The following is a 10,056-nucleotide window of genomic DNA, read 5'->3' as shown; positions in this document are numbered from 1 at the left end:
AATTTAACAGGATGCTGTACAACAGTTAGTATAAATATAATAAAAATGTAAAACAGAATCATTTTTATAATATTTTCGGCACTTCTGTAGATTTATTTCAGCTAATAAACCGTTCAGATGGATAAAATAAAATAAAATGTTAACTATGGAATATTTACTGTTTAATCAAGAGGTTTTTATTCATGTAAATCAAATGTTTGTGCAGCACTGATCATACATACGTCAATTAGATGCCTAAAAATAAAAGTTTTTGATTAACTTTTCAACTAATTAACTCTGTGGATAGATAAATTAGTATATAATCAATTAAGTAATTAATTCATCAAAATTTTGCCCAGTAATTAATAGAAAAAAAAATGTACAACTCTTCAAGGACTTTTAAAATTTAATTTTACATTAAAATAAAAGTTCAAGCCAAACTTTGATACATTTAGTTTAATTAGATTTGAGTTTATTGCTATAACTATTACTATAACCTTTAATTATTTATAAAATTATTATTTTTGCAGGATTTTTCTAAATAAATATTCACCCTGCAAACAAGAATTAATATAAAATAGTGATTAATGAATATTATACTGATATTTTTGTATATATTCCTTTACAAAAATTAAAAATGTTGGTAGAAAATCACTTTAAAAGTTTTTAAGTGAACACATTTTTCCTGTTTTTACGCTTCACTTTGAATAAAAACCGACGCCAACAGTGTCAACGTAACATTTCAATTTTGTTTTTTTATTTGAGGGTTTTCAACAACTCACTTTTAGGCAAAGAGAAAGGATAGTAATTTAGTAATAATATTACATGTTTTAGTTACAGGAACAAAAAAAAAAAAAAAAACGTCTGGACAGGACCTAAGTAATGAACTATGTGTACACAAAAATAAAATAAAATAAAATAAAATAATAGGGGCGTAATTTCTGTGGCGATGAAGGTGGGAAAGGTTAAAGGAGGAGAAATGAAATCACATCGATACATATACTCAACCCACCGTTTTACAAAGATAATCCCCCGACTCGTTCCCTCCCTCCCGTACAAGACCAACAGTGATAAATGATTTTATTTTTTTTAAAAAAGAAAACAGCGAATAATCAATATATAATAAAATATAATACTAATTGTACAGTACACTTATGTCAGTCGTTCCTTTTTCGAATCCTGAACATGTTTAACAGCTCGAGTCATGATTTTCTTTCTTTCTCTCTGTCGCTTTTTTAAAAAAAACAAAAAATAAAAAAAAAAGTAGTGTACATTTAAAAAAACAAGCCACTTCCTTTTTCCTTTTTTTTTAAAAAATCCTTTTCGAGTTTTAAGAGACAAAGTTATATTGAGGGCAAATTCATGTTGAGTTGAGGTGAATAAACACAGTTAAGAGACGAGGACGATAGTGTTTTTCTGGATGAGCTGCGAAATAAAAACGAGGAGATGATGGTGCGGCTAAAAAAAATTTAAAAAACTTAAAAAAAAATAAAAAATTTGGGGAAAGACGAGAGATTTTTGGGCCTTTTTGAAATTAATTTATCGACCACCTCTTTCGTTCTGGTTTGTTCAGGGAGAACAAACCTCTCTCCCCCAACTCTCTTCTTCTTCTTCTTCTTTTATTTATTTTTTTTGTCTTTTTTTTAAAATTTTTTTATTTTTTTTTTGTTAAAAACTCGCCGGCTCACTTGCACATTTTCTCGGATTATTTTAAAAAAAATAAACATCAAAAAAGAATCTAATCATCTAGAAAAAACTGTTTGTGTGTTTTTGTTTCTTTTGTGTTTTTTCACTGACTGTACTCAGTCAGAACCGTTGATCTCTCGGGCTGAACCAGCGCCGGCACCTCCAGCATCCGGACCGGGGAGTGGTGGTGGTCGCTGTCCGACTGAGACGACGACGACGACGGCGGCGGCGGCGTATGCGACGGTCTCGTCTTGGTCGGACCCCAGCTCCCGGCCCTGATGCCGCCGCCGCCGGCGCCGGAGGAGGCGGAGGAGGAGGTCGCCCCCCGACAGGAGAACTTGTGCCGGGCCAGGAGTCGCTGGTTCCAGAAACTGTGTCGACACCGGTGGCACTGGAATGCAGCTTGTCTGAGATGCCGGCCGCGGTGCTTCAGCGCCTTGTGCAGCGAGCCGGTTCGCCGCCCGCACACCTGGCAGCGGAGGCGGGCGCGGCGGCCGGCGTTCCCGGGCGGGTGCCGGACGGCGTGGTGCACCAGCAGCGAGCCGTGCTTGGCGTAGGTGGCGCTCGGGCAGATGGGGCACGGGAAGCGCTTGAGGGGGACGTCCATGGACGTGAGGCCCGTGACCCTGACGGCGCCGCCGCACCACGACTTCACCCTCGTGTCTCCGCCGCCGCCGCAGCCGCCGCCGCCGCCCTTGATCCTCAGCTGCGCCAGGAGCTTCTTCCTGTTGAGCTGCGCCTGCATCCGGCCCCTCTTCTTGCGCAGGACCATCAGCTTCCGGCGAGTGTCCTTACTCAGCGGGACGCCCACCAGCTTCCCGTCCCTCATGATGCTGTGAATCACCACGCGCCTTTTTTTCTTTCGGTGCTTTCTTGTCTGCCCATGACGCTTTTGGAAGTTTTTTGCGCGGTAGTGAAAAGGGTGCTGGAGCTGCTGTGGTTGCTGTTGGGCGGCGGCGGCGGCGGCGGTGGCGGCGGCGGTTGCGGTTGCTGCTGTTGTTGTTGTTGTTGTTGCTGCTGCTGCTGCCCACCTGTAGCCCCGCCCTGCTGCTGCTGCTGCTGCTGCATGTGGGACGACCCGGCGTAGTTGGTACCCGAAGCGGAATCGTAGAAGACCGGCGAGTAAACCGAGGGCTGAGTCTGGTCGGCGCGCTGGCCGCCGCCGCGGTCGATGCCGTGCTGAGACAGCTTGTGCCGGACCAAACTGTTGGAGTAGGCGAAGGCCTTGCTGCACACCTCGCAGCGGAAGGACTTCTCCAGCCCGACGCCGCCGCCGTGGATCGTCTGCTGATGCGCCGTCAGGTGGAAGTAGTGGCGGAAGGACTTCCAGCACACGGTGCAGGTGTACAGCCTCTGCGACGGCGTGCCGGACGTCGGAGACTTTTCCCCCTGGGAGCAGGAGGAGAAGTAGTCGGCGTTTCCGGAGGTGGCGACTTGGCTGATGGCGGCGGCGGCGGCGGCGGCGGCGGCGGCGGCTCCTTTGATCCTCCGCCCCTGGTTGTCGATCTCGCCCTTCCTGTGCAGCTTCCCGTGCCTCACCAGACTCTGGGCGTAGGCGAACATCTTCCCGCACAGGTTGCACTTGTAGTTCTTCTGGCCCGAGTGCACGGTCAGGTGCTTGGTGAGGTGGAACGGCTCGCGGAACATTTTGCCGCAGACGTCGCAGGCGTGCGGCTTCTCCCCCGTGTGGACGCGGTTGTGGCGCCGCAGCGTCTCCGCCCGCCTGAAGCGCTTGCCGCAGATGTGGCACCCGTACGGCCGCTCGGAGCCGTCGCCGGGCGGCGCCGGGCTCCTCCGCCGCCTCACGATGGTGTTCGGGTCCCTCTTCTCCCGGGGCTTCCTCGGCCGCCGGGGTTTGGCGTGGGGCTGGTGGCTGGGGTGGGTCAGGGGGATGGTGGAGCCGTTGAGGGCGGACGTGGACGAGGGGCCGCCCAGGTTACCAAACCCCAACCCCCCGAGGAGGCCGCCGATGATGTCCCGCCGCTCCCCTTCACGGTTCTCGGTGTTTATGTCGCAGGAAGCGGCGGCGGCGGCGGCGATGGCCGACATGGCGCTGCTCGTGACCTCGTCCTCCGAATCATCCAACAGGGAGGAGAGAGGAAGATGAGGTTGCTGTTGTTGTTGGTGGTGGTGGTGGTGCTGACTCTGTGGGTGGGGGTGGAGAGTTGGGGCTAACGGGGCTTTACGCAGAGTTTGGCTGGACATTTCGCCGGCTAACGCGCTCTCCGAGGAGTACAACGACGAAGGCTGCGGCCGCCTGTAGTCGTCGACGCCGCTGCTGTACGGCGACTGGCTCTGGTAGCGGCTCCTGGAATAATCCGTCGCGTACTTTTCCGTGGCTATTGGCGCCGCGTTATTTGAAATCCCTACGCCGTCTCTGCCGCTTCCCATTTTGCCGCCGCTCGGGTTTGACGACGACGTCGAGGACGACGCGCTCCCTCCTCCGCCTCCTCCGCCGCCGCCGCCTCGGTTTTTCGAGCTTCGCGGAGGTTTCCCGCAAGCGCCCGAAGCGGCGTGGTTGAGCAGGGAGGTGCTCTCGCGGAAACAGCGGCCGCACGCCGGGCACCGGAACGGCTTCTCGTCGTGGATCTTCTCGTGCCTCGTGAGCGACTCGCGGCGGTTGAAGGACTTTTGGCAGATGCTGCAGACGAACGGCCGGTTCTCCGAGTGCGTGACGCTGTGCTGGATGAGGTGGCCCCTCTTTTTAAACCTCTTCCCGCACTCGCCGCAGCAGAATATCCTCTCCGGGCTGGGAGAGTTGCAGTCCGACTTCCTGCTCTGGCTCTCCGGCGTCAGCCCGTGGCTGCGGAGGTGCCGCCGGAGGCTGGAGAGGTGGGTGAAGGTTTTGCCGCATTCGCCGCAGTGGTAGAGCGACTCCGGTTCCGGCTGCCCCGAACCCGAGCTGCTGCCGTTGTTGCTGTGACTCTCTTGGGACTTGGACAGCTGCTGGTTGCCGTTGGCTACGAGCACGGAGGTGGAGTTTGAGGAAGGAGGCGCAGACGAGGAGGAGGAGGAGGAGACGGCGGAGGACGACTGCTGCTGCTGCTGCGAGGACGACGAGAGGAGGGAGGAATGCTGTGGCTCGCCGCCGATGCCACTCAGCCCGACGGCGCCGGACCCGCCTCCTCCTCCCACCAGGCCCGACGAGGAGCTCGGACCGTGTCCGCTCGAGCTGCTGTTGTGGCAGTTGCTAACGCCGCCGCCGCCGCCGTGGCTGCTACTTTCGGCTTTCCTCTGAGGCAGGTAGCCCGCCATCGCCTTCTTCCTCCTGCTGCCGCCGCCGCTCGACACCGACGACGAGCTGTCGCCCGACTTGGCCGCGTCGTCTTTGGAGAGCGACAGGTGCAAGGGCAAAGGGAGGGGGAGCCCCGCCTCCTGCTGCATCAGCGACGCGATCTGGTTGGAGGAAAGGACCGGGATGCCCTGGAAGTCGAACCCGCCGAGCGGGGCCGGCTGGGGCGCCGGGTGCAGCGGGTGAGGGTGGTGGGCGTGGCTGTGCGGGTGGGATAAGGCGTGAGGGGTGAGTTGCTGCTGCTGCTGCTGAGGCTGCGGGGCTGTGTGGCTGTGGCCGTGGGAGGAGTGGAGGGCGGGGGGCGGGGCCAGGGCCGAGTTCGAGTCCGCGGCGCCCTGGCCGAGGCCCAGGCCCAAGTGGTTGTGAGTGCCCTGCTGGACGAGGAACTGCTCCAGGCTGCTGTTGGTGGGGACGCCGGACAGGAAGTACTGGTTGGCGGCGAGCATGCAGCTGAACTGCTGGTGGAGGCTGCGCGGGTCCGACTGGCCGACGAGGGGGACCGTAGTGCTGCTGGAGGGGTTGTTGGAGGCCGACGTTGACGTGGAGGGGGAGGGCGAGGAGGAGGAGGGCCCGGGGGAAGGTTGGGGGACGGAGAGACCGGGGTGCAGGGGAGGAGGCGGCGCGGGCGTGACCACCCCGCCGCCGCTCCCGCCGAAGTCAAACCGGCCCATCCCCGAGTGGAGCTGCTCCTGAGCCAGCGCCGCCTCCGCCGGGTGGAACGGCCGCAGGAACTGGGGGTACCCCGACGACGACGACGACGAGCTCCCGCCGCCGCCGCCACCGCCGCCGCCGCCGCTGATCTTACTCGACTTCCTGGAGCTGTGGGACGAGGAGGACGACGAGGACTGGCTCTGGTGGGAGATGGACGGCGGCGGCGGCGGCGGCGGGGCGCCCATCTTGGCGAACAGCGACGAGGAGTCGGCGAACGCGTTGGTCCGGGAGCTCTGCAGGGAGCCGAGGCCGAGGCCGGACAGGAGGCCGCCCGAGCTCTCGGCCGACGGCTGGTGCTGCTGCTGGAGCTGCTGCTGATGCTGCAGCTGCACCTGCTGCTGGTGGCTCAGCTGCCTCTCCAGGCCCAGGCCTTTGAACTGGTGGGCCTGGTGTCCGCTCAGCATCTCCAGGATGTCCATCGGGTACTTGCTGAACTGAAACATCTCCCGGTTTCAGCTGTGGCTCAAGCGTTAAAAGGGGGGTCACAACTACCCCCTCCCCGTGTGTGTGTGTGTCGGATGCTGGAAGCAGCGTCGAGCTCTTTATCGAGCTGTTAAGGTCCTGGTTTTGTTTTTGTTTTTTTTTCGGAGACGGGGTCCGACGAAGCCGCCGTAATCCACCGAGAGTCGAGGCGGGATTTACCTCACATCGACGTTTCGCTAATACTCTCCATTCAAGAGAGACGCCTTCAAGTGCTTCAGGGGGGCGGGCGTTAGAAAAACGGGGTCATAAATAGGCAAAATACTAAATTATATTAAAAAAAAAATAATAATAATAAAAGAAAAGTCTGTAGTGTTTCCTTAAAGTGTCCCATTACATGAGGTGGAGTGTGTCCGTTATTTTAGTGGGGTGTCGACCATCGCTTCTGTCCCGTCATGGAGTTCGTCTTCGAGCCTGAGGACAAAGAAAAGACACAATAATAAATAAATTAGTAATTCTGTGACTCGACAATGAGCAAATAAACCTAATAAGTTATAGATAAATTGATTTTTTTTTTTTTTAAATGATCAGATCGGATCTGGCTCCAGTCAAGGCAGATTTATTTTTTCTTTTCGTTATTCATTTTAGGTCTAAAAACAAAGCAGTTAGTACAGGAATTAAAAGATATTATTATATACGTATGATCATCCAGTTTAATTACGACGAAGAGACGAGATTAATTGAAACAAGACGACTTGAGGGGAGATGAGATAAAAATATTTAAACTGAGACAAGATGAGAGAAGACGACAAATTGAGACGAGACAAAACAAGACGAGGTCTGAGAGACGACATGAGACGACTTCAGAAATGAGACAATTTGAAACGACTCAAGATGCAATGAAACAAGACGAGATAAGATGAAGAAACTTGAGATTAGAAAGAGACAAAACTACTTGAACTGAGACAAGATGATGAGATAAGACAATTTCATAAGAGACGAGATTAAATCGAAACGAGACGAACTGAGATGAGTCAACAGGAACTGAGAGGAGACAAAACAAGTTGACATTAAGAGAGATAACGTGATTTTAGATTATAAGAGATGAGACAAAACGGTTTAAACTGAGACAAGATGAGAGATGAGATGATTTGAGATGAAATGAGATTCAATGAAACAAGATGAGACGAGATAAAACAACGTGACATCAGAAGAGACGAGAAAAAAACGAGAGACAAGGTGAAACAACTTGAGATGAGATGAGAAAAACTGAGATGAGACAAGGTGACATGAGATGAGGCCGAGATGAGAATTGAAATGAGACGAGACAATTTCGCATGAACATTCACAGAAACAAGACAACTTGAGACAAGACGAACTGAGACGAGACGAGATGAGACAACAGGAATCGCGATTGAGACGAGACAAAACAACTTGACATTAGGAGCGATGACGTGATTTGAGATTGGAAGAGACAAAATGAGACAATTTGAGTTTATACGAGATGAAACAAAACAACTTAAATTGAGAAAAGACGAGACAATCTAAGATTAATTGAAACGAGACGAGACGGTTTAAGAGAGACGATTTGAACTGAGACAAGACGAGATGAGACAGAACAACTTGAGATGAGATGAACTGAGATGAGAAGATAATGTCACATCATGAAAATGTTATAATTTAATATGGAGGAGGATTTAAATCTAACCCCATAACATGAGAAATGTATTGTAATATTTAGTTTAACAGCTTTATCTCTAGCTTTGCCTCATAAAGTGAGTGTATTTTCATGATTTTAAAACGTTTTTAGGCTCCAGGTCCTAGTTCCAGTTTTAAGAATTTATTTATTTTTAAGCTTAAAAGCTTTTAAATGTTCTTGTTGCAAGTGACACACTGACACTAATTCAACTCAAAAAAAAAGAAGAAATATTTAGCATCTCACCGGCTGATCCACAGTCTGGATCCCCGGCTCTGGATGGAGGATGGAGGGAGGAGGAGGAGGAGGACGGTCCGCTTTCTACGCCGAGAACCGGCGCCTTCAGGCGGGCAACCTGCAGCACAAGACCCCGGTGAGATAACGGATCAGACGGATGGAAACATCAGGCACTAACACCCCGTTTATAACACCTCAAACCTGCCAAAACTCACATTTTACGAGTGCATTTAAACATCTAAACGCATTAAAATCGGCTCAAATATGTGTAATAATTATAATATTAATATTATTAATAATAATAATAACTAATCCAACACGGTCCTAAATGATGTCTACGCTAACGTTAGCATTGCTAGCTGAGCGACTAGCTTAGCAATGCTAGCTAATTAGCAAAACACTCCCCTTTTGTTTTTGTGTTTTGGTTTTTTTGTTTGTTTTTTGTTTAGTTTTTTGAGTTTCTTACCCGACGTCTGGGCTCGGAGGGAGGGAGCGGCTCAGGATGGCGGCGGTGACCGGGTGGAGGCACCGTGGAGAGCGGGGACCCTACGGCCTGGCACCGGGGCCTTTTTCTTCATCCACGGAAAAACACTGTGGAAGGCCTGGCTCTCCATCGGCTTTTTTCTACTCCCTAACAAAAAAAAAAAAACTATTTCCGCTATTCCCCGGCCCCGTTTAGTCTCCGTTCAGCCTCCGTTTGGTCTCCGGTGTCTGCGGCTCAGCGCCCGGCTTCTTCTTCTTCGGCCGCGCCGCTGCGCCTTTGTTTTGTTTCCGTCGTGTTTTCCCGTGTTTTCTCGTGGGCTCGCTGCTGCCTTCCGCTCCGCGTCCCCCTCCGCAGACCACGGCTCCTCCGATGCTGCTGCTAGCGGTGAAATGGTAGGTTCCTGTCTGCATAATGGTTCCGGGTAGAGCCCCCAGGAGCAGGTCGAGTCCCACCTCCACCGCCACCGCCTCCCCACGGTTTACGACGCCGCGGTGCCCGTGGACAAATAAACCCGAGTGTGTTTGCATCGTGACACTGTTTGTCATTATAGTGTGTGTGAACGTGTGCGCGTCCACACTCAGCGGTGTGACAAGTTAATTAGTCAATTAAAGAGTTTATGGAGCATCCTCGAAGAGATGAGATGCTTTTTTTTATTAATATATATAAAGATGTGAGACAGATGTTTATATGTAAAATATGCAAGGATATAAAAATATAAGACAAGATGAGAAAAAGATGAATTCAGACAAGAGAAGAGACAAGATCATATGAGACAATTTGAGAGTCTAAGAGATGAGATAAGATGCACTGAAACAAGATGAGATGATTTATTCTCATTTTGTCTCATCTTTGAATTCAGACGAGAGGAGACGAATTGAGATGAGACAAGAAAATGTCAGGAGACAAGACAAGACCCGAGATGAGACAATTTAAGATTATAAAAGATGAGATGAAACGAGATGATTTAATCTCATCTTGTCTCATCTTTGAATTCAGACGAGACGAGATGAGGCTTGAGATACCCTGTCCCATATATATATGAATTAAGGCGCGAGGACCTGATGAGAAGAGATGAGACAAGACGATTTGAATTGTGATAAGACGAGATGAGACAATGAGAACTGAAACGAGATGAAATGCAATGAGACAAGGCGACTTGAGATGAGAAAGAAATCTGTGAATTGAGACAAAAGATGTTTTGAGAAGAGAAGAGGTGAGATGATATGATATTCAGACGAGATGAGACACTTTGAGATTATAAGAGATGAGATGAGATGAGGTTAGAAGAGATGAGACGAGATGCACTGAAACAAGAGGAGATGATTTAATCTCATCTTGTCTCATCTTTGAATTCAGACGAGAGGACAAGAGGCTTGAGATACCCTGTCCCATATATATGAATTAAGACGCAAGGACCTGAGACAAGATGAGAAGAGATGAGACAAGACGAACACGTGTAGACAAAAGATGTTTTGAGAAGAGAAGAAGATAACTTGAGAAGGGATGAGACAATTTGAGATGAGAAGAAGCGAGATGATATGAATTCAGACG

General features: G+C 50.2%; 1 protein-coding gene across 1 annotated transcript; it reads right to left on the bottom strand.

The window, feature by feature from the left end:
• Nucleotides 1-714: 714 nt before the first annotated feature.
• Nucleotides 715-8,961, bottom strand: LOC125020149. The gene is made up of 4 exons (XM_047605437.1): nt 8,488-8,961; nt 8,031-8,139; nt 2,687-6,562; nt 715-2,537 (listed from the first exon to the last, which is right to left on the bottom strand). The coding sequence occupies exons 3-4, from the start codon at nt 6,109-6,111 to the stop codon at nt 1,769-1,771; spliced, it is 4,194 nt and encodes a 1,397-aa protein (XP_047461393.1). The 5' UTR covers nt 6,112-6,562; nt 8,031-8,139; nt 8,488-8,961; the 3' UTR covers nt 715-1,768.
• Between the last annotated feature and the right edge of the window lie 1,095 nt (nt 8,962-10,056).

This window comes from Mugil cephalus, chromosome 14 (genome assembly GCF_022458985.1).
Source record: "Mugil cephalus isolate CIBA_MC_2020 chromosome 14, CIBA_Mcephalus_1.1, whole genome shotgun sequence".
NCBI lineage: Eukaryota > Metazoa > Chordata > Actinopteri > Mugiliformes > Mugilidae > Mugil > Mugil cephalus.
The sequence above is the reverse complement of the archived record's forward strand: the minus strand, read 5'-3'. Positions and strand labels throughout refer to the sequence as shown.

Bases quoted from the DNA above. Each gene is read 5' to 3' on its own strand.
- LOC125020149 (XM_047605437.1), bottom strand. From the start codon at position 6,111: ATGTTTCAGTTCAGCAAGTACCCGATGGACATCCTGGAGATGCTGAGC. The intron at 2,538-2,686 runs GCAGCAGCAACA...TGGGCAGACAAG, and splicing joins GGGGCTACAGGTGGGCAGCA to AAAGCACCGAAAGAAAAAAA.